This window comes from Dermacentor albipictus, chromosome 10, assembly GCF_038994185.2.
Source record: "Dermacentor albipictus isolate Rhodes 1998 colony chromosome 10, USDA_Dalb.pri_finalv2, whole genome shotgun sequence".
Lineage (NCBI taxonomy): Eukaryota > Metazoa > Arthropoda > Arachnida > Ixodida > Ixodidae > Dermacentor > Dermacentor albipictus.
In genome coordinates, this window is record NC_091830.1 from 78,843,398 (window position 1) to 78,868,563 (window position 25,166).

A 25,166-nucleotide genomic window follows, 5' to 3' on the forward strand; every position below is an offset into this window, starting at 1 on the left:
AAAACTATGCTAGAAAGACTAATTGGCAGGCAATGGTTTTGCAAGATCGGCCGCACATATTTGCTAGTCAGAACCATATGAAAGTAACAGGTGATAAAGAAAAGTAAAGGAAGGGACAACGGAAGTTTTTTGTAGTTTTCAATTGAAGTTTTAAAATGAGAAGCTGCAGGTAATAGAGGAAAGAAAGCTTGCTAACGGTTAGATCCGGACTGATAAGCTCCGCATTACGCGCGACCTGCACGACCGATTGTGCTATGGCGACGGCAGTTCTCACGTCCATGTATTCTTGGGTATTTATGTATGTGTACAAGATGTAACCCACGGAGCGTATACGAGCACCACAGTTTCTCCGCTAAACCGAAATCAAAGCTTGCATTACCGATTTTATTTCTGCATTCCTTGAAAACTTTGTAGTTGTTTTAATTGCGATCATGATATTTGCGAATTTTTCGATAAGACGCAGAACAGTAACCCTATGTTAACATTCGGTTGCTTCGAAATATTTGTTCAGTTTTTGACATTCGAAAATACCGCAATACGTATTCCAAACATCGTATATTCGCCCACCCTATACTTTTAGTAAGGCCAAGCCTTCTATATCCTGCAGGTAAATTCATTGTTTCCCCTCAGCTGTACGAGCAGTAGAGCAACATGAAACGCGTAGGGGAATTATTTCTTTCGGATTAGCGTATTATTAGGGTGCTTCAGAACATTTGCGCTCTAAACGCATTTCACAGTTATAGGGAAAATTTTAGTGATGTTGTTGTCTCACTTCAGTGAGAAACTTCCGACAATATTGGCAGTGCTACACTGTAATGGTTCATAATTTGCGATTGAAAATCAGGTCTGTGAATCGCAAAGATAACTTTCACTGACGCATTTTTCAATTTTAATCCATCGGGTAGGCAATCGGGCAATCCGCAAAGGAGGCAATCTTTACAGTACGTGCCATCTGGGACAGTTCTTACTTTGCCCCGCCCAGTAATCAAAGTGAACTTGTGCATAGCCTCCGATGAATATTTTAGATAAATGAACATTTTATTAACACAACAAATGAAAGAACATGTCACTGTTTATTGGTGTGCGGCCACTGCAACCACATCTACCTCGCCCCATGCTACCTGTGCACCGGCTCGCTCCCCTCACCATGGCAGGAGCCCTCCGTGTGTGGCTTTATGGTAAAGCAAAGGACAAATGAACACTTACGCCAGAGGCAAAATGGCCAAATTATATGCAGGTTTACAGTAGTGCAACTTCTTTTGTTGGTGTGGCGTTACTGCCAGAAAAGTAGCGGCGGCAGAGTAATCCCAAGCGACGATGCGTAGTGCGAAGATCACTTCCCAATCCGCCACTACACTCTCTATTTCTATATATACAATTTCTGCATGATCCACTTATTGCAGGAGCACACAAAAGGAACACGAACAAATGGCTTTTTGTTTCGACATTTCGGCCGGACTCTGCTTTCCATCACTCATACTCTCTATTTTACACACACACACACACACACACACACACACACACACACACACACATATATATATATATATATATATATATATTTATATATATATATATACAGAGAGAGAGAGTTAGTTTGCCCCTCCTCGCTCGATAAACAGTACACTACTGTTCAGCCCTCCACATTTTCAGGCTTAGCTACTGAAACTTGGATAACATATCACCGCCGTTTACCACACTGCCTAATGCGAAATTTCAGTGCAACTCTATACGTGTTTTCATTTCGCGATATATTGTCTGGCGCGGACAATCGTTCTCGTGCGGCACGTTGTGATGGGAGCGACGTCTGGCGCGACTGTCCTGCTAATCTGGAGAGATCGCGAGAGCCAGCGCCTGGGGCCAGCGCGCGGATGACCCGTGGGTGGCATTCACAGAAGCCGCCACCGACAAACCTTCCAGAGGACGCCATCTCGTAGCCATCGACGGGGCACTACGCTTTTCTTCTCATACATTTTCTATACTCCTCTTCGCTTTTCACGTCATGGTTCCTCTGCATCCTCATCTCCGCTTTTCAGCTCGCACCTCTTCGCTTTCACCGCTTTTTACCATCCCCTGCTGCACGCTGCGTTCACTCTCACCTTTCACTGTGTTCGTTCACTCGGTTACAAGGTAGGGCGATGCATTTTTTATGTGGAGCTATATTATTCATGATGTCACTAAATTAGGAGGGCCGACTAAACTTCAATAAAGACAATCCGACCACCATAACAAGTTGTGACCTTCCTTGTGCCGGATATGGTGATCATTTCCTTCATGTCTTTTGGAATTAACACCTGCCCTCAGCCGAAGGTCAGCATGAACTGACCAAAATGGCACTCAGACCTGCGGCGCAGCACAGGATGCTAAGGCCACTGCTGGAAACTGAACTCAGGTTCCATGTCGTTAGTCTTGACGGTATTCTCTGAGTCCTAAAGGCATCTTGCAATGTAAGCTAGATGTGGTCCGGCTTGTCTTCAGAGTTTCTCTCGCTGAATTGAGAACCGTCAGAAGGCTATCAGGCCCGTTTCGGGTCGTACGACGAAGCTTCGCAGAAGTGAGGCGCCTCGCTTCGTGGTCAAGACATGATCATTGATGCTGACACTGCAGCGGTCCCCACGTCTGTTGTCTTTGCTACAAACCTGGTTCTGTTTTCGGCTTGTGGAGCGTGCAACGGCGGCAGACCTTGTAGACAGCGGTTTGCTTATTAGTCCTTGACCGCGGCGTTGCCTTCAAGACTTTGGCTTTCAAGGTCTGTCCGCTACGCAGTGCTGAAGCCCCTCCACACGCTACCACGTTGTAGTTACTGGGAGGGATAGAACTACCGGATGCGTAAATCAATAATTTAAATGCCTATTTGACCCGAAATTGCAAAAAATTAACATTCAAGCGCAACGATAGTGTAAAGAACATTTTTCGCGTAAATCACATTTTTTCGCTTGAGGAAAAGTGAGCTATGGGTCAAATGCGCCAGCTTTTATGCATGAGTCATCGTTGATTCCAGCGTAATAACTCGTGGTCCCATGTGTTCAAGAATATGCGCCGTTATTCGCCTAGAGCCCCCGCACATATAAAATAAGGACCTTACCCTATTATTGCCGTGAAAAAATTGTGAAAATTTCGGAGACGTGCACGGACGTTTCACTCCACGCGATAATTTGGATACAGTGGTTGGGCGGTGAAAATGCTGATAAAAAACGTGAATAGTGTTCGCGACACAATATAACTGAGTGGTCTAAGTTTGCTAAACGTACCCGGTTTCCTTTGATCGTTAGGACTGTGTGACATACACAAAAAAGGCTATAACGACCATGTACTGAGTTTGGGTTGTATGGTCCTCCAAAGTTTACATGATGAACAGCTTCTATTTTTTTTTGGTTTCCAGAAGAACCGCATAATGGAAAAAGTAGCACTTCTCGTCATATGGACTCCTGTTGATGTAAGTAACCACAAATACTTTGGTAAAGTGGAGCTTGGCTCTGGCAATACTCTGGCTCCATTCTCGTAAAGTGGAGCTTAGCGGAAGTCTGAATAAGCGCCTGCATTTCGTCCGACTAACTTTACGCGTTGCAGCACGAACCTGGATCCTTAATTCCTTATTTTTTCAGTAAATGTAACCTGTGGTGCAGGGCGAGGCATCTCTCCTTTGTGCCTCTCTCACTTTCAGTAAATGTAACCTAAAGCGGCTGGTCCCGTCTGTCTCGCATTTCTTTTTCTTCCATCTGTCGCACTCCACAGTAGTCAAATATGCATACCATCTAGCCGAAATTTATCATCTTCTTGAAACTTTATTTCGCGTCAACTGCAATGCTAAGCAAATCCAATTTCTGTAAAGAAAGCACGTATTCGCTTGCACAGATGACTGCGATCGATCTAACCTGCGTTTATTAGGCGTGTGTTTCGTCAAATTCATAATCCATAAATATCAACAATTCCAGCCCAGAAAAACCACGAAGCGAGGACAAAACACATACGATGGCACGAAGCACCAATTTCTCAATGGGGTGTTTACGCTGATGCAAACTCTGTCCGTGTGTGCGCGTTTGTGAGTACGTGTGCGTGCACGTATAGATGGGTATGCACGTGTGTGTTTCTCTCTGCGCAATATGTATGCGTGTGCTCACATGTTTTTGTATCCGCATGTATGTGATGCGTGTTTGTATGCGTGCGATTATTTCTGTATATATGAGGATACGGGAGTATGTATGTTGTGTGCGCGCGCGCGCGTGTGTGTGTGTGTGTGTGTGTGTGTGTTTGTGCCTGTGTGTGTGTGTGCGTGCGTGCGTGTGCGTGCGTGCGTGCGTGTGTCTGCGTGTGTATGTGTGTGTGCATGTTGTGTACATGTATTTGGTGCCAGAAGTGTTTATGTGCTTGCGCGGTGCCTGTATCTGTGTGCAGTGTGTAGTTCGCGCAGGTGTGCATGCGGGTATAATGTATGTGTGCGTGCGTGTGTGCGCACTTGATAAAGAACACGGCATGCGGACAGCTGACATAGCCCTGTTGGCAGTATCCTAGAGAGGTAAATTATTTCTTGCGTTGAACGGCTGCAAACTGGACAGAGTTTATGTGGAGTGTGTGGGGAAAATGTTACACAAGTTGAGCAAACCAGTAACACGCCTGTTGACATTCGGCTTCAAAAAAATACCACATTACTCATCTAACTATGAATGTCGAAGTTAATGCGACTAGCATCGCATATATATATATCAATTGAAAGAAGTGCAGTCTCACGTAGAAAAGCATAAGCAAACATTGAGTTTTGACGTTTAGCTTGCGGCCCGGCCATCAAAAAGACTGCGACTGCAAACACCCAACGCTCAATTTATACATTTTTCTCTGTAAGAGCGAAGCATACTTTAAGTAATCTGCAAAAGTAAATGTAGGGCGTCATGAATACCTGCGCGCGTGCGTTCACTACGGGTAAAAAAAAAGCACAGGTCGCCTATGAATACAAACACGCGCACATTTTGTAGCGTGCACAAAAAATAGGCATGAGAAATATTAGAAGCTGGCAGATAGTGAAATTTAAGGTAGAGGAACCAGATGTTTGCAATAGAGCATGCTAGGCGTCCAAGCTGCTTGAAGAGTGCTTCGCTTGCTATTTGTTCCAAGTTAGTGCAGTTGCTGCTTGCGAGACCACGAAGACGGTCAATGCAGCCCCCATTGGTTAAATCCCCTAAAAGTTGTTTTCGAAAGTAATTGAAATGTCATTCACCAACGTCAACAAATGAAAATTGAAAGCACATTATGGCATTGTTGAAGCAACCTCAGAAAGTCATTCAATATCAACCGTCTTATTCATTTTGAATAGTTAAGTAATCTATTTGAAAACCTATGGCCATTGGTCACCTGCTGGAAGACTAAAAAAATATTTCTCATGTCAGTTTTATTTCAGTTTTGTTCAGTGCCACAAAAACGAACGAAATGATTCACAAAAAAAACTTGTTTCATGCATACATGAAAAGCACATCACTGCCATTATTGGAGAGCTTTTGCTGCACCTAATTTCAAGCTAACTTATACCATTGATTTCTTACTCATGTACTTGTACAGCAAAATAAACTGAACTTGCAAACCTATCTAAAATACAATTTTTGTTGAACCGAAACCTTCTGACAATGGAACAGATGTACTTGCAGGTGGGTTATCCACGCGAAATCGACCAGCGTTTTTTCGGACACTGTAGATATAGGTGTAAAATTTCTACACTTTCGTTGGCGTTCACAACTCGTTCAACACATTTATTTAAATTTAACAAACGTTTTCTAGCATTTTTCCGGCAGATAAAGTTTTCTGCCCAGCTGAGCTAAAAGGAATGAATTAATTTTATATTTAATGATCCACTTGTTCAAATGGTATGTATCAAAAGACGGTCAGGTGATGTGACTGCCCAAAGAGCCCATTTTAAATTATGCCAATACTTCGAGTGCTTTTGGCAAAGGCAAGAATGATTCAAGTTGCAATGTCTTTAATTTTTTTCTCGGAAAGCGGAAAGATTCCTAAGACAGAAATTGAATATAGTATAATACCCCGGTTGAGAAACTAGCAGAAAAATATTAAAGCTTTCAAGGTTCAGCTAACCGCCTGTAAAAAAAAAATTTCAGGTTCCAAGTTTTTGCAAAAGGCTCCGTGTTCAAGGCCAGAAAAGTAGATTTGTTGGTTGGCGTAAAAATATATGCGTTGAGCCATTAGACAGCTATATATGTCTGCTATGCTTGTGTATATTTAAAAAATTGAATCATTTTTTTACGAGCGAAATATTTTTTTTTCCTTTTTGTGTGAGCAATTAAGGGCTTTTCGCCGACCTGCGAACAAGCTTGCCGGCCAGGAATGCTGGCGATAAAGGTGACTTCGTCTGCCACGCGTTTGACATAGAAGCGGTGTTGCGGCCCACGTTTCATGTCTCATGAAATCCGGCCTGTGCTTGGTGCGTGCCGGTTAACCACACAGTCATTGCACACGAAATATCAGTAGCTATCGAATTCGCCGGCGAGTCCTGCACTGTTAAAAGACATGTTTCATGCAGTTTACAAAAAGAAGCGTTTGCTCCTTCACAGCCAGTAAATCCAGAAAGATCGCTGATATCGACCACACAAAGCATTTTAAAACAGATACCTTACGACGTGAGCGTGAACAAATTCGTGTGCTGTTAAGTGTTACCGCTGTTCGACAGAATGAACAAGCTCGGCCATAGAAGTCATGCATGTCCTGTTCAGTCTGTTGTTGGTCAGACGCGCACTTTTCGCGTTCACGTTAAAAAAAAAACATTTCTTTCGCAGCCGTACCGCTTGACGTCGCGTGTCTTTTTCGTATCAATAAGAAATAAATGAAGTTACAGTTCGTTTATTAAATGTTGGGGCTCACTTCATCAAAAATCTCTCCTTGCTGGACGACAAGGTTTAACATATTTATGTCGTATGCGCGATCCACATGTGAACATTAAAAAAACATTCCGCTCTGAAAAATACCTTTTTTAACTTTCCACATGAATGGCAGAGAAGTAGGGCTTTAGAATAATTTATCGCACGTAGTCTTACGCTGGCCACCCAAGACTCATTTTCACATTGAACACAAGGATTCTTGTTTTAAAAAAACTGAGCTTTACAGTTTCTTTTAGGCGATCCACTCAACCTGTAAGGCTTGAAATATTTTTCGGCTATACTATGTTAACTTACTCGTGTAGCCCGCTCCTAAGTTATTTTGTATAAGATCGCAGCATTTAGAGGCAAAAAAAAAACTGGCCATTACTCTACATTTAATTTATGCCTCTGCATTCCCCTGGTTTCTGCGAAAGAAACTGGAACTTTGCAAATTTACTCGCGTTTCCCGCGACCACAGACATTCGTAGTACTAAAGTATTTGAAAATTGGCTATCTTGGCACTCACAGCTTTTCAATGTATTTCCATGAGCAATATCTAAAGGTCTGGTTTATGCATTGTGTCTGAAAAATAAAGAACGCTGATCAGTGTCTTCTGGGTCAGCTGGGCAAGAATCAGTTTTCACAAGAAGGCCAAACAATTTTGTGATGAAATTAAATTGGGAGAAATAGTTTTGAGTTTCAACAAACATCTGAAGCGATTTGCAAGCACATCTGTGATGGTCAAAAACACTCGTTGATTTCGTGTCAAGTGACCAAGAATTAGGTATGAAAAAATATTTTTCGAGAAATTTCTCATTATACCGACTTTCGCCTATAAACAACGTTGAACTCGTTGGCACCACGGAACATTTTCTGAAAAAAAAAGATGGGTTGTTAGGCATAAATAACCCAACATACATAAAAAATAAAATATGAAAGATCACTATTTTTGTTACAACTATAACGAATATTCGTATAAAAATGTAGTCAAGAATTACAAAGCACTGCACATGTATGCTGGTTTGAATCATCTAACGTGGGGATTTTAAGGGGACTAGCATAATTAACCTAAATAATCTTCACATAAAAATAACTAAAACTGCGAACCGTACACTTGTATTCTGGTTAGAGTCATCCCCAGACTCTTCAAGAGACCAGCTTAATTAAAACAAATAAAGTTAACATAAAAATGTCAATACTTACAAAAGCAAAACATTTTTTGCTTGTTTGATAAATACGAGCTCGGCTTTTCAGGAGACTAACATAACAAACATAAATGAATATAAAAGATGTCTAGCGTTACAGCAGCACGAGCCTTGTGTTTTGATTTCAGCTGTCCAACTTGAGCTCTTCAGGCCGCTTTATGTCATGCGAGAAGCGAAGCCAGGGTGTTCACAACATAGATAATGTCGGTAGCAGCAAATGTGCAACGCATAAAGCTTGCTAAAAACAACAAAAACAAGAAAAAGCTTTAGGAACTAAGTTCCACATGCAAGAGCGAGGCACACAGTTTGCTCTCGTTAAGACGATATTGGTTTATTTGTTTTGCTTCATTGAAACTTATCACGGCTAAAACTTCAGGGCATGACGAGTTTAGTTTATACAGTGAAAGGTGAAGCAGGACTCTAATTAGGAAGAAATGCAGAAAAGGCAATGAAGAACTGCACACTGTGCCACTACACTCTAATCATTATTCTCGATGTCAAAGATGTAAACTGTGCATGCTTCTAAACGAACAGTCCAACAAGTAAAACTTTTTGTGACTTTCATAATTACAGTGGGAAGCATGTGATTTTGTACGCGCCAAATGCAATAGTGTCATGTCACCAGAGTTGAGCCTGGGTTCATTTGAAGAGACGTCTTACGAGCTCATGCAATTGGAGTACACTTTCCGCCGTACAATGCCTATTCTGAGGACTCTCTACTGTAACGAAATGCGTGTTTCCTCGCCTCAATCAATGTTATCACGAGGATTCTCTGTACTTGTGCGTAGTGCGGGTACTGTACCAAGGCCGTCACGTGCCACGTAGGGCCTCCCGCCGCTGAAGACAACCTAAATACGGTGAATCAGCCTATGTGCAGCACCTCCTATACACCAGCTTTGTGACACTTTGTGCAGGCTCTTTTGTCTGCAAATTTCACCAATAAAACAACCAACGTGGTCTAAGTAAGCTCACGGCAAGAAAGATGCACCTTTAATTGCTAATGATTTTCATTAGGCTAATAACTCGCCGTGAGGATTGGCTACTCGCTTACGTTGCCAATCGACCCGCCGTCATTGTTCAGTGGCTATGGTGTTGGGCTACTGAGCACGAGGTCGTGGTATCGAATGCTGGCCACAGTAGCCGCATTTTGATGGAAGCGAAAACACCCGTGTACTTAGATTTAGGTGCACGTTAAAGAACCCCAGGTGCTTAAAATTTCCGGAGTCTTCCACTACGGCGTGCCTCATAAAAAGAAAGTGGTTGTGGCACGTAAAACCCCATAATTTAATTTTCGTTACGTTGCCACTCATTCTCCTTGGAATGTGCACAATATCTTTGCCCGATAAGCCAACGTGCCGTAGCAAGACCCAGAACAGGGCCAAGTCACAAGGTGTGAAGTGGGCTTCGCGACGCCTAGAGTCTCAAGGCTCGTTGTTGCCTTTCTTGCGCTATGGTAAAGTTATAGGTAGACAAACAAACACGCATCTGCAGTAATGGCGTCAGGGCCACGAAGTCCTCTTTAGAGTGCGGGAAACTCAACTGACAGACAAAAGTGAATGCTTGATAAAGAAACACGCAATATTGACAAGGAATCACGTGTCGATACAAGAAAAGAGGGGATATTGCGGCGGCTGTTTCGTAGGCGGCGGCAGCCATTACATATGGCAAGTTCTGTGAATTTGGGACCAAAAGTACACCGTTTTTTATTCGCTAGGGCTCACTGCCCAGTTGAAAATGACAACAGAGGTTGTGTTCAGTACTACAGAAATTTCTGTTGTACAACAGGATTTTTCTGTAGTAACTACAGATTCCTGATGGAGCGACATACTTTTCTGATGTACAACAGACATTTGTTGTTGCTACTACAGAAGTACAGTCTGTTGTATGTCTGTTGTTACAACAGAAAGCTGAAGCTCTACAACAGATTTTTGTAGTACTACAGAAAAATTTGTCATCACTACAGGCACCCTGTTGTCCCAACAGAAATGTTCCTCAAGTAACCCGAAAAGCTTCTGTAGTGCTACAGAGAACTGTTGAAATACTACAGAAACCTATTGTGGCAACAGGCCCCCAATTGTCACAACAGAAGTGTTCCTGAAGTAATGCGACCAACTTCTGTTGTACTACAGAAAAATGTTGTTGTACGACAGAAACCTATCATTGCAACAGGCCCCCAGTTGTCATAACAGAAGTGTTCCTGAAGGAATGGACAAACTTCTGTTGTACTACAGAGAACTGTTCCACAACGGAAACCTATCGCCGCAGCATGTACCCAATGATGACAACAGAAGTGCACTGAAATTGTGTGATGCGACAAGCTTCTGTAGTGCCCGGTTGAAAAAGACAAAAGGAATTCCTGTCGCAACTACAGAAATTCTGTTGTACGACAGAAGTTGTTGACATTTCTTAATTGGGAGACATTTCTGACGTTACGACAGAAATTCTGATTTCGCAACAGAAGCATTCTGTCGCGACAACAAGAGTTCTGAAGTCGGAACAACAGCTTTATATCCTGACAGCGACTCCGACGTTACGACACCAATTCTGACGTCGCAGCAGAAACATTCGGTCGTGACGGCCAAGAGTTCCGAAGTCGCAACAGAAGCGATTTCCGTCGCGGTCCTTCAAAATTGTATGTTTGCGCATCGTTGGTGTACACTGTACTTTTCTCTTGCGCGGTATTCAAATGCGCTTCTCTGAAGCCGGCAATGCTGATGGCACCGACACCGGTAATAAAGTCGACGTGGCGAATAGTTATAATTGTGCCGTGACGACGCGGCACCAGCAACGCCCTACCGGCCTCCTCAAAATCGGCCGCTGATCAAAATCATACCATCTGCGGGAATGGCTGCGTATCCGTTTTTTTTTTGGTAAGATGTGGCACACAGGCCTGTGGACTTACATGTGCTGTTACACTGACACATTAGTTAATTTCCCAGGAATATTCCACAAGCTTATGCGAAGCGGAAAAGAAGATTGGGGTTGTTCCACAAAGTTGCGTGAAAAGCTGTCTCGCTCGGGTCTCATTAATCTGATACAGTGCTGCCGTGAGAAGCCAGTATGCTGTCAGAAAGAACTCTCATCCACGAATGTTTATCTAGCTATTTTGCATTGAACACACGAAATATATGCGCGCTCAAAAGTGTAAAGAACGAGAGACAACTGTCGAAACTAGCAGTAATAACCCTAAAAGTCAACGTTGTCTATTTCTGAATTTCTTATTTAATAAGGATATCGTACATCAAAATCGATGTTCTAGCACTGCACGATGTACCTGTCAATGGTACGAACACTCTTGCTCTTCTAGAGATGCGGCACTTGACGCGGTGGAGTGATAGCGGATCTTGCCTCTCAAAATGCAAATGTAAACACCAGCGTATCAGCACGTCGTACTATTCACACGGCTAAAACGTACACTCGAATAGCATGTTTGGGGTGGTGCAGTGGTAAGATGCCGGGCTGGGAATCGTGAGGTCGCATGTTCGAATCCTAGGCGGAGACGTTTTTTTTTTAAATTTTTTTTACTTTTATGTTTTTCTTTTTTGTACTAACAAATTTACATATCCTTACGGACGTCTCTGTCAATTTTTAATTAAATATTTATCAAGAACTACAGAACTTTCTACTACAGGACGTCACACTACAGACAACAGAACTACAGACAACAGAACTACAGGCAACAGAACTACAGGCAACGGAACTACAGGCAACAGAACTACAGGCAACAGAACTACAGGCAACAGAACTACAGGCAACAGAACTACAGAAACAACGTCCCAAAATACGACAGACTGTGAAAATTTCCTGTTGTGTTTTTCAACTGGGTGTCGTTGGCCGACTGCTTTCCCTAAAGTATACATATCGATTGTTGTACATGAACAGGCCAACGCATTTACATGGTATCCGAACTATCGCGCACCAACATTTCAAGATATGCAAATTCCACTTAGCTAGACAGAACCAAGGTAACGTTCTTTGTTGTTGCTTCGAGATGCTGTGGTTATTTTTTTTCATTCCGCCTAATAATAGAATAAGGGTTGATTATTTTATGAACTTCTCAAATATGATTAGCTACCAATTGTCAAGGAGAAAATTGTAGATAAACATGAAAAACTCCCGATACAGCTCTCCGATGCCCATTACGTGCTTCATAAACATGTTTCTCAGAGTGTGAAAGCAGCCCGCAAATACACGCAAAAGCTTTCGCACGAAAGGCCACTCGAAGCACTTTGTCTGTATTCGTGGGCTTCTTTCACGCTCGGACAAGCACTTTTATATAGCACGTATTGAGAAACCAAAAGCTGTTTTTCATGCTGCTGTACAGCTTTCTCATTGACAGCATTCATCTGATTATAGTATGAGACGTTGAATAAATAATTAGGTGAAATAATGTTATTAGGCGAAATGCAAAAATTACTCTGAATATCTCCAATCGACGTCAAAAAACATCACCTTGGTTCTGTCCTTCTACGTGGCATTTCAATATCTTTACACCTTGGTGCATGATAGTGGGGACACCCTGAATTGAATGTTTCGGAACCTATGCAACCGACTGACACCTAAACCACGGAATGCCTACTTGCGACGCATTGTAACACCACTGTCAGTGTACAATAAATATTGCTACGAGCCACTGCAGCAGCGAACGATGATGAGAAGAAAGAGAGGCTCCGGGACACTCGTAGCGAGCGGTCGCATTCCCCCTCGCTCCGACGACCACAGCACTCGCTACAGACTTCGTTGTGAGAGGTTTTTTTTACCCCTAACCCTAGCTACTTGTTAACCTTCTCCCACGACAGCGCTCAGAGCGTAGCCCTTTTTAGGGCACCCAGGGGAGAAGGTAATGTACCTGTAGCCGGCCGCTTCAGCCCTTCGTTGGACCCTGACATGGATGACACCCAGGACACAGTGCCTGGATTTCGTCTCGGCATGCCACAGCCTCGCTCGCGAGCACTGGACTTGCTGCTTTTGGAGGACCGCCGTATCCTAGGCTCGAAAGGGATGCCAAAGCGCCTGTCATCGACAACCCGTAAGAACGTCGGCCGCAAGAACGCCAACCGCCAGGCACGTGGCAACCATGATCGGCAAGAGGCCGCCAACACCACTGCCGCCGCAGCAGCTTTTTCCGAGATGGAAAGCGACAGCAATGCCTCAGCGCCTACGTCTACGAGTAGCAGCACGATCTTCTCCTCGCCGGCCACCAGCTCTGACAGCACGGAGTCGTCGCCATCAGTCAGCGCCTCGTGTAGCGGGTCACCGACCTGTAATGGTGCCGGCAACCTGCATCATTGCCTGCCTCACTGCTGACTCGCGTTGGAAACGAAACTATGACCGCGGCCGTGACAGAAAGCAGCCCACCACCATCGCTCGATGCTCCGTAACATGGCGAACAACAAACGAACGACCCCCGCCGGTGCCATGACAGCCACCCCGCGTTACCTTCCCAAGCTTTCCACGTGGCAGCTCTTGCCGAGCATTCGCCGATTGGGCCAGCTCCCCAAGCAAGCCCCCATTGGCCAAGCCACCTACTTGTCCGCGCCCGACAGAGCGAGAGAGAGAGAGGGTCAGTCTCCCTCTCCAATGACTCACTCCGGGGTCGCACCTGCGACATGCTCTCAAGGTACGAGCAACGATGGCGCCGAAGTGAAAAAATTACCGACGATTACGTTACTTCCTAATGCGAAATTTGAGCGCAGCAAATAAGCTGTTTCACCTTTTCGATAGATTGAGGCAAAGAAATCGAGCAACACATGTATGCGCTATCACAGAATTTTTTTTTATTTTTCACACGTATTCCTTTAACAAAGACTCCACTAACAGTTCTTGACAGTCATGAAGGAAGCTTTGTGGTCGGAGAAATAGACTGATATATGTTCGACTTGGTACACCAATGCTTGATTCTCAAAGACGAGATCTATACAAGTGCCTCGCGAGGTTGTCACAGCCGTGGGACGCGTTACGAGCGAGAGGAACGGGATGTTCTCCCGCATAAGTGTTAGGAAATTGCTGTTTGTCTTTATGTCAACATTAAAGTCCCCCACTACTAACATCGGTGTGGATCGATGGACGGTTAATGCGAGTTGCAGGAAGTGCACGACGTCTTTCGTGAGTGCGGTAGGGGCGAAGTAGGCAGCTACTACCAGCAAGCCGTTGGGCAACTTTGTGGCGCACAGTTCGCCAACTTCAAAGTTCGAGCCGGCGCTTTGACAACCGGAGACTCGCAGGAAGGGGTGGGAGGGGGGCGGCGTGTACACCCAGCGGCAAACGATGGGGGCAGAAGCGCGCGCAGCAAGCGGACAACACGATAAAGGGAGGAGGGAAGAGATAGCAGCGACTGACTGATGCCGCTGACGCCGATAGTGAGTCAACCCCAGCTGCGGAGTTGGTTTCAGGGACAACGCCGCCGATGCCGACACAAACAATATGATACCCTCGCTTCCGCAGCGCTAAGAACCAGGGGGGGGGGGGACCCTTTCCTCCTCTTTCTGCATGGCGGCGACGGTGTTCTATGCAGTCACGTTATCTTGACTCTCTAGCGGCGTCAGTGGCATCCAGCGGTATCAGTCGGTCGCTGCTAGCGCTGGGGGGATGAAAGGGGGGCGGAGCTGGTTACGAGGCCGACGACAACGCCGACGCGAAACCCAGGAACGGACGCCAAAGAGCTGCGCTCTAAAAAGGCAACGGGAGAAAAGGAATGCACTCCTCAACCGACCCAGCTAGCTCGGCGTGCCCGCGCCCCAGCTGTGTTCTCGGGCTGCTCCAGCCTCTCGCTCCGCAAAGCAGCCAGCAGCAGCAGCCCCACACCGAGCATGAACGTCGCCCAGCACTCATCTCCACCTCGGATTTAACAGAGCAGGCTACTCAACACAGCGCTAATCCCCCATCATCACCCAAGAGGGCCGGGAAAAGGAGGCCGCGCTACAGGCCTCTCGAGATGATCCCGCATACACCCTCGGTCGACGGCCCAGCTCCAGGATAACGCGTTGACACGGTCCCGTTTCGTCCCCAAGGGAAGAAAGGCAACTTCCTGAGACTGACGCAAGAAACTATCGCCGCACAGCTCTCAGCTAATCAGGGAGCACACCGCGTGTGTGTGAACTTTCAACGGAATGTTGTCGCCGTCGACGCGCTCCCGGAGGCAGAACTGTCACATCTCCTACAAGTCCGCACCGTCGGCGATGTGCCAGTGAGGGCGAAAGCTCTCACAAAACCACCGGCACTGGCACCATCTTCGGTGTCGACCGCTCGTTCGACGCGGACACAATAAGAGACCACCTTGAAGCCTCCGTGACCGTGATCACATACAAACGTAGGGGCCACAACACAGCGGTGCGATTCGCCGGCAACGCCGTTTCGCCCGAAGTGCTCCCCTTCAAGCAGCGTCGCACGGTTCGTCCCAGACTCCCGCGGTCACTCCAGTGCGATCGATGCGACTTGTTTGGTCACGCCGGCGCAACACGTTCGCGCGATAACCGCTGCCCATGTTGAGGAGAGTCGCACGCCACCGCAGACTGCACCGCCGACTGCACCTCACAGAGGCCGCGCTGCACGAACTGCAGCGGGAATCACGAAGCCTCGGAGCCGCGCTGCCCCAACTGGCAAATGGACAGGAGGGCTGCTGTGCTGCCCTCGCAGCAGCACTGCGCGTCCTCATAGAGACAGCAGCGATGGACGACACCACACGGCAAGTGCACCGCGGGCCTTGCAGCCCAGCAAGCCCTGGCTCACCATGGATAGGCGATCTCCGAAACGTCGGCCGCGCATTCTCCAATTGAATGTCCGCTCGATGCGCCACTGCCACGATGAACTCGCCGAGCACCTCTCACTACACGAATACGACGTGCTCGCGCTACAAGAAACTTACGCGCGTCCCGGCGAGTTTAACTTTTCCGGATTTGTGGCCTATCACAGTGCCACCGAATGCCGGTCGCATACCTGTAGCAAGGCTCGTTGCTGCGGCCTGCTGCATTCGCCTGGACGGTCCCACGCATCTCTGTATGTTCGCGCATGTCTCGCGCAAGCCGATGTAGATGTCACCGACATCGTGACCAGTCACATCGAGTGCGTGGCCGTGACTGTGCGTGTTGGGGGTGCCGACACCTCCGTCGCCAGTGTTTATGTTCGGCCCGTGCGTCGGTGGGACAGTTCCTTTGTGGTTGCGCTTGTCGCTGGCATCGGGGGTGACTCTGTGGTGTTGTTTGACTTCAACAGTCACTACACAACATAAGGGCGCTCGCACACCGAGCCGCGAGGTACAGACTTGCTCGACTCCATCCTCTCTGCGGGCCTCCTACTTCTCAACACCGGCAGTCCCACATTCGTGCGCCGGGGCGCACGGGAGAGCACCATCGACTTGTCACTTGTGAGCGAGGGTTGCCTTTAGGAGTGTCACTACACTACGAGTGCCACTACGCAGCCCGAACACTCAGGGCTCCGATCATTACCCGATCTCCATCGACCCGCACGCTGCAGCCCATGGACCGCGGCGCTCCTACCGTGTCACCGACTGGACACAGTTTCGGAAACTCTGTGCCACGCCCCCTACTGCGAACACGGATTTTCTGACTCCCGTGAGATGTTGTGTCGACGCCGGCACGAAATGCTGTTCTGTGCCTGCGGGAACGCCGGTGCCCGACATCAAGCTGCTTAACACTTCGAGCTGTCCGGCGCAGCACTGAACTCCGAGCCATCAAGAGTGACAGGAGAGAGGATTGGACTCTCAACAATCGCCTTGATGCGGCGTGCCGCCGTAATGCCAGGCAGCAGCGCAAGCAGATGTGGAGCAGTTTTTGTGTGTCGCTCGATGATACGCGCAACAAATCGCGCCCGTGGCGCATTCTCGGCACTCTCCTTCGACCAAAGATCCTGTTACGACTTTGCACCACTGCCACCGCTATTACGACTTTGATGTGGTCCCGTAGCGCTCGTCACCCGTTTCGTGACAGAGCGTTGGTAGCGAAGACTCCGAGTCAGGCGTCGGTGAGAATAACAAAAGGGACTTTATACACTATATACAGGTCATTATACAGTACATGATCGGATCGGCACTGGGGCCGAGCGCTCACAGCAAACGCGACTGTTCCAGCACGGCGACGTCCGGCGAAAACGCCTGACACATCTCACTCTAGTCGAGAGCGGCACTCTGCTCCCGGTGGGTCGGCGGATCGGGTTTTCCACGCGGCCGCGTCACAGCTTATAATGCCCCGAGAAACCATTGTCACTCAAACGGCCCAATACAAAGCCAGCACTCGACGGTCATCCGAGAGGTGCAACCAGCGACCGCGCTGGCGCCCCGGTTCAAAGTTGGCGGGCGCGGTGACCTCTAGGCAAAGGGAGGTACGGCGCCGGGCTGTCTGGCACTTGGTTGCACGTTTGGACATGTCGCTCGCCGATGCTTCTCCGCAGGATTCCGCTGCCTGGCGGCTCAGCATCTTGACTTGGCAATGGAGAATTAGGGCGCTGTGCCTTTCGGCGCAGCCCCTGGTTCGTCCAAAGGGCATTCGCAGGATCGATTCGGCATCTTGTAGATTAGGAATCCGGGCTGGTGATAATGGCACAACAGCATCCCAGCCCTCAGATGAAGCGCCGGGAAGACGAGCTGCCTCCACGTGGCTCGGATGCCAGGCGCGCACGTTCGTCAGGCTCGTCCAAGTTCACGTCCAGTGTCTGGACGCCAGGTACCTTCACGTGCCCAGGTCCCACTCGCCAGGACAGGAGCTCTGCTCACCGCGTTGTCGCCAAGGCACCTCAACCAGCTCCCCTCGGGTCGTTCCTAAGCCCTTGCTTCTCGCCACTGGTCCTGGTTGGTCGTTCTGCAGCTTGCAAAACCGACCGGCAAAAGGCAACACCCAACACGAACAAGTGCCCTCTGTCTCCCGCCAAACACCTGACAAGGCCATAATCCAAATCAACCTAAATAAATTGCTATCCCCCTTTTTGCTCCCGCTGCAACAAGAGGCAGGTGTACGATCTAGTACACAAGGCTCAAACAACCATTTTTCACATGAACAACACACCAAAATATCAGGAACAATTAATAATCAGCAATAATAATGACAAATGGAATGGTCCCCTTGAAATCACTAGGACCGAAAACATACTACTGAGGAAGCAAATGAGGTCATTCATTTTTTTCCCGATGATATTTTTGAGGAATCAGAAGCTGCTTATATTTGCGACCCGGCTTATCCGTGTAGCGGCGGTACAATAAGCCAGATTCCTCGTAAAATGAAACCCTCTTTTTTTCACTCCCCGTTTGACGCTCTTCCTCAGATCGGCTAGTGAACAGTCTTCCTGTTGCTTGCGAATCCGAGTTTCCCTTTCAACTGCAGCCAGCTCCTGCCGGTTGGCGGAAACCGGAGCGAGTATGGAGCCCGCGTCGTCTAACTGCGGTGTCGTGTCCATATCGCGGTTAGCACTGCACGTGTCATTCCCACTCACTTCCAGGACCCGCTCGCCGAGCCCAGCCTCCGAGCTCTGCCTCTCCCGTGATTGCTCGCCACTCAAGTTATCTTGATCGGTCAGTGTGCCGCACCGCTGTTCGCTCACCGACGCAAAGTCAAGTTCCCTCGACAGCGGGCGCGGTTTGGATCGCCTGAGGGCCATGTACGCCACGTCGGCAAAAAATGATTTGCCCTGATCCTTCAGCAGCTGCTCCGAGCTATTTGAGAAGAGGTAGGGAAAATGCTCCGCGAGGGCGGCAGACACAGCGGCTTCTGGGTTAAGTTTCCCGAACTCTCCTCCAATGATAACCGTTACGATCGGTAAACAGCCACTCTCCTCCTCGGCCACTTGCCGTATCCAAGCGCACTCTCCCGTAAAATCATTCGAGGAGACGAAAGACGGGCGGACAACGTCCATAGTTGCTGCAGAGTCCCGAAGTGCTCGGCACTTCTTGCCGTTTACCTTAATTTCCCGCATATATGGCTCCAATAGTCGTATGTTTTTGTTAGTTTCCTGTATTGTTGCAAAAGCAATTTTCTCTGGGCAGCTCGCAGCGATGTGCCCTTGCTTTTTGCAATTGTAGCAAGTTAACGGCTTCCGTTTTTCAAAAAAACGCGTCGTATCGTTTCGCTGCTTGGGACCATCGTTAGCATTCTGAGATGCATCCTGTCCTTCCCTTACATTTTCTTTGGTAAGGGACTCGTCTTTCCGAAACTTGCGACGCGTGATTTGCTTCCGTTCGTCGGGCTTCCCGGACAACCCATCTCTCCTATCTGCTTTTTCTACGCGCACTGCCTTGCTGTGCAAGCTGCGGCGGGTGTAATTCTCTTCCGCTAACTCTGCTGCCTTGTTTAGCTTAACCTCCTTTAGCCTATCTTGCAGCTAGAGCCTGACATCCACATCAATGCAACAGTAGAACTGCACCAACGCGATGCATTCGACGATTTTGTCACGGTCGTCGTAAACCTCTTCGCCCTTCAGCCATTCCACCAGGTCGGCTTTCAGACGAAACGCAAAGTCAACATTCGACTCCCTGCCTTTTTTTGCATACCGGAACTTCTGCCGGAAAGCTTCGGGCGACAATCTGTACTTCCGCAGTAGCGCTCCCTTCACATCACTGCAACTCTCAAACGACTCTTTCGATAAGCCAGTTATTACGTCCGGTGCCTCCCCAGGAAGCAAGGCTAACAGATTCTGTGCCCAGAGGGATCGCTCAATGCTATTCCGTTCGCACACGTGCTCACATTTCACGAGGTATTTGGCCATATCTTCTCCGACGAAAAAGGGTGGAGGTTGATCGCGTATTCTTGCACCGTTAGAAGTGAGACTAGGCGCCGGCGAGCTATTTCGGGTCTCCAACTCTTTCATTTTAAGCTCGTGCTCGCGACATTCCCTCTGTCTCCTTTCCTCATTTTCCTCCTCGCGACGTTCCTTTTCTGCCTGCCCCTCCCGACGTACTTTTTCTTTCCTTTCCTCCTCGCGACGTTCCTTTTCTTTCCTTTCCTTCCTTTCCCGACGTTCATTGATATCCGCCCATGCCTCTTCGGCTTCCTCAGCCGTTACGTCCCCAGTCCTCATGACCTCAAGGATCGCATTCTTTCTTTTGGTTGAGCCCAACTCAATGCCCAACTCCTCACGAATTTGGAGAAGTTCCTTCACCTTGTACTTCTCCATCGTTCACACTGTCCTCCTGCTGTTTACCCTTTTTGAGTATACCTGCCGTACGCTACTCTAATGCTTCTAGTAAGACATCCGCAAGTATTTCACACACTGCCCTGTTTGCCCCCTCAGCATCCCCTGGTTTTCAAAACACGCTCACTAGGCTTGAAACACACAAGGTTAACACAATGCAACACCAAATGCTTCCCTGAGCTACTATGACCTGTGTCAGAGAATGTCTGGTGTTTGAGGTAAACTTGAGGCACTCACCGCGCCGAGGTAGCCGATGCCGGTCAATCCCGTTGCTGCCATCCACTGTTACGACATCCTACCGCTGCCACCACTATTACGACTTTGAGGTGGTCCCGTAGCGCCCGTCACTCGTTTCGTGACAGAGCGTTGGTAGCGAAGACTCCGAGTCAGGCGTCGGTGAGAATAACAAAAGGGACTTTATACACTATATACAGATCATTATACAGGACATGATCCGATCGGCACTGGGGCGGAGAGCTCACAGGAAACGCGACTGTTCCCGCATGGCGACGTCCGGCGAAAAGGCGTGACACATCCCACTCCAGTCGAGAGCGGCACTCTGCTCCCGGTGGGTTGACGGATCCGGTTTTTCTGGCGGTCGCGTCGCAGCTTATCAGCGTCACCGCGTCCGCCCCCGGTTCAAAGTTGGCGGGCGCGGTGACCTCCAGGCAAAGGGAGGTACGGCGCCGGGCTGTCTGGCACTTGGTTGCACGTTTGGACATGTCGCTCACCGATGCTTTTCCACAGGACTCCGCTGCCTGACGGCTCAGCATCTTGACTTGGCAATGGAGAATTAGGGCGCTGTGCCTTTCGGTACAGCCCCGGGTTTGTCCAAAGGGCATTCGCAGGATCGATTTGGCATCTTGTAGATTCTGAATCCGGGCTGGTGGTAATGGCACAACAATCCCTCGCTATCCTACGCTTTCCATCGCGGTCGCAAAGGGCTTGAGCGCAGAGGAGCTCACGGACGCGTTCGCCGCCGCCTTTGCAGCGCCGCCGCCGTTGCTTCCGCCGGATGGCCCAGTTGTCGAGCTTCCTGAGCGCAACAAAGCCGCTCTCCTGGCGCCGCTGCGCTACTTCGCGACGAACAGAATTATGCAGCAGGTGCAGGCGCTGTGCAAGGACTTCACCTTGGGCGAGCTTCGCATCGTCCTCAACGCTCGGAGGCGATGTTCCGCGCCGCGCGTGGATGCGACCACCTATCAGACGCTGCGAAACATCGACGACGAGCAGCTCCGATCGCTGTTGGAGGTGTACAACCGCGTCTGGCGCACCGGCGTCGTCCCTCGCGAGTGGCAAGAAGCAACCGTGGCACCTCTCCTAAAGAGTGGCAAACCGCAAAGGAGCGTGAGCTACTACCGTCCGGTTTCACTCAGCTCTGTCACCGGTAAGGTACTCGAAGCTATGGCACTTCGTCGTCTGGATTGGATTGCAGTGGCACTCGACGCATTCGCTCCCGAGCAGAGCGGCTTCCGCCGGCTGCGTGGAACGGCTGACGCCCTGGCCGAGGTTGTCGCTACCTCGAGCAGGCGCATTCTACGATCGTCAGTGCACTGCACAAGCTCGGCATAACCAACCGGCTACTCCACTACGTGCGAGCGTTCTTGTCTGATCGCACGCTTCGGGTGCGGATTGGAGGTGCGCTCAGCCGGCCGCGCAGTGTGTTTTCTGGTGCTCAAGGCAGTGTTTGAGCCCCTTTTTGTTTAATCTTGCCCTCGCGCAACTTCCGGACTACATCCCAAAAGCGATGCCGCACGAAGTACGGTTGGCCTTCTACGCTGATGACATCGCCCTCTTTGCGACTGGCCCTACTGAAGTGGGCTATCAGGTGCGCGCATCCGTCCAGACGGCAATCGACGCGGTGGACCAGTACATGGGAAACATCGGCCTCCAGCTGTCGGCGACCAAAACAAGGCACTGCTGGTACACCCACGAGGCACGCTGGCACTTTCCGAAGCGCCACTGCTGACTCAGCGCCGTTGCACTCTCCCATAGCGCAAGAGCGTCGTTACCTCGGCCTGCAGATCGACTGCCGTGTCAACTTCAATGCCGCCGTCTCCCACATTTCTAAGCAATCAAGGAAAGTCGCCAGCGCCACGCGCTCTCTTCTCGCGCTTGGACACGGATGCACGCCGCAACTCGCACTGCGCGTGTACAACTCTGTGGCCACATCGAGGACACTCTACGCCCTCTCGACCACCAATGCTCGAGCGGCGAATTGGAATGCTATTGACACGGCGCACCGTACTGCGGTGCGAGAACTATACGGACTGCCTCGCTTCTCCCAAGTAGCGGTGACACTCGCGGAAGTGAGCAACTGGCCGCCATCCCTTCGTGCACGAAAGTAGGCGCCCCAAAACACTGAGCACCTGCAGCGCTCACTGCAGGGCCAGCGGCTCGTCTGCAGACTCCACTCCCTGCCGAACTCGGGTATGGGCAAACGCGCCACCGAGTTCTCAAAGCTCACTGGGTCGTCACAACAGTTCGTCTCCCTGCCGTGCTGCTCCAGTCTGCTCGACGTGGGCATCACGGTACCTGGCGTCGCATCAAAGCGCCGAACTGCGGTGCGCGCCATGAGAAAGGAGACCGCCTCCCTACTGCACGAGCGACTGGCAGGGTGCCTACTCGTCTACACCGATGGCTCGGCGACGCCGGACGGGTCCGGTGCTGCGGCTTGCATGGCAAGGGACATCTCGGAAACGCGCCAGAGCCGACTGCGCTTTGCCGCGTCGTCGACAGTGGCCGAACTCGCCGCCATCGATCTCCCTGCCGACCTCCTTTTGGAAAAGGAACATCCGAACAGTGTCGGCGGCCATTCTCACTGACTCTCATGCGGCGCTTTGCATGCTGACCAGAGACTATGCCGAAGTGCCCCTTGTTGTTCGAGTTGGCTTCAAACTACGACATATCGTCAATCAAGGCTGCGACCTGGCGCTCCAGTGAATACCCGCACACGTAGGATTACCAGGCAACGAGGAGGCTGACTCCCTCGCCAAGGCGGCGCACGGTGAGCGCTTTCCCCTCACCCACTTGGTGACGAGCTTCGACGCGGCCAAGACAATGGTTCCGCGCAGGCTCAATGTGCAACACCCCGATCGGTGCGTCGTGGGAGTAGCGCCCCCGCGCCTACTCCCACGTGCGGGCCTCTCTCGGGCTGACAGCGCCTTCCTTCTCCGCCTGCGCATCAGCTGCTACAAAAAAGCGGCGCGCACATACAGGCTCACGGGAACTGGCAGCCCCGTGTGTGGTGGCTGCGACGGTGTGGAGACATTGGAGCATCTTGTGCGTCACTGCCCGGCCTTAGGGACCGAGAGTGAGGCTCTGTACGCCTCCTACCGCCGATGTGGCTTGCCATCCACCACCCTGCAGTGCCTACTCTTCCCCAATGCTCACAGATCCATCACTAAGCGTGCATTTTCGGCAATAATGGAATTCTGTGAAGCAACACACCTCAGAGCACGGCTGTAGGTCCCGCAAACGCTTAGCTTCATTGTCTTTTTTTACTATTCTGGTCTCTCTCTGCTTTTTACTTCCGGTCTCCATCTCCTTTATTTTTTTATCCCCATAGTCCTTCCCCTGCATTGCTGTTGAGGTGTCCTCCTGTGATAGACAGTTGCGGCACTGAACTTCTCTCTTCCATTTCTCTTTACAAATCACTTCACACACACACCGATGAACCCGACGATCACCGAAATGCGTGAGCACGGGCGCCATCTTGTGTGCCTTTTTTCTGCCCGTTATATATATCTTGTACATATAGTGTCAAGCGTCTTTTCTCCCGGCAATAATTTGGTGGAGGTGCGAGATTTTCATGTTTCAGGACAGATCTACGTAGCGTACGCTCCTTGGCGGCATGTACAATGCGAGCTCAAGGTGGGGACGAGAATGTTACCAGCAGGTCACTAACCGTGCCTCAACCATCCAATGTCAACGGCACCGTGGTCTTCACACAACCACGTAACCTAGGTAACGTTTCCGGCTCTGACAACACCGACGTCGAAGATTGGCTTCAACTCTACGAACGGGTGAGCACTCGCAACAGCTGGGACGCGACTCTGATGCTAGCTAACATCATCGTTTGCCTGGCGGGCACGGCACAACTGTGGTTTCTGAACCACGAACCGGAACTTACGAGCTGGGAATATGTAAGAACAAGGGGGGCTCATTGATCTGTTCGGCAAGCCCATCGGACCCCGTCGTACTGAACAGAAAGAACTCGCCTCCCGAGCTCAGACTTCCACTGAGTCATATGTGACGTCCATCCAGAACATGCTCGTGTTCTATCGGAGATGATGACACGATGCCGGAAACGGAAAATGATGTGCATATCCTCAAAGCTATTGCGAATGACGCATTTACACTTCTGGTTTTTGAGAACTCATCCACACTGCTGGACGTCACTAATGAATGCCGGCGCTTTGAAGAAGCAAAATGTGGCCGCGTTACCCCGAACTTCAGGCGTCTTCCGAACACGGCTGCGACGTCTGCCAGCGAGTACCTCCTCCTCCCACCCTCTCCACCTGTGCCTGAAGCACCCGATAATAATGTGTGCATTATGCATCCCGAGATTGAAGCTGCCTTCGCAGTTCTTCAGGTGCGTAACCCCGATGCGTCCCATGGAACCATTTCCCTTATCCAAACTCCTGTTCACCAAGAAGTAGCAAACGCAGGATAACAGATGTTTTACCCTGTCAATGGTCTTGAATAATGCTCGCCCGCCGTACCTGAGTTATACAGAAGCCCAGGCGTTCATCGTCATTATCATAATTTCGCAGAATGGCGCACTTCCGATGGCAGGCCCATCTGCTTCTGTTGTGGACACGTTGACACATTTGCCTCTATTGTCGCAGTGCTTGGAACTCACGAACTTGACTGAGCTATCGAAACATCCGACGTGCAGGAGGTAGTTCCCGAGTGCCAGTACACAATGACGATGCCAGTGCTCCGCCATCATGGCCAGCACGATGAA

General features: G+C 49.4%; 1 protein-coding gene across 15 annotated transcripts in view; it reads left to right on the forward strand.

The window, feature by feature from the left end:
- Nucleotides 1–25,166, forward strand: part of LOC139050262 (uncharacterized) — a 228,395-nt gene that overhangs the window by 196,714 nt on the left and 6,515 nt on the right. For 13 of the 15 annotated variants that reach the window (XM_070526449.1, XM_070526453.1, XM_070526455.1 and 10 more), the window contains one exon: nucleotides 3,383–3,436. The exons of the other annotated variants lie outside the window; for them this stretch is intronic. In XM_070526449.1, coding sequence (XP_070382550.1) covers nucleotides 3,383–3,436 — 54 coding nt within the window. The remainder of the gene's footprint in view (nucleotides 1–3,382; nucleotides 3,437–25,166) is intronic. 15 annotated transcript variants of the gene reach the window in all.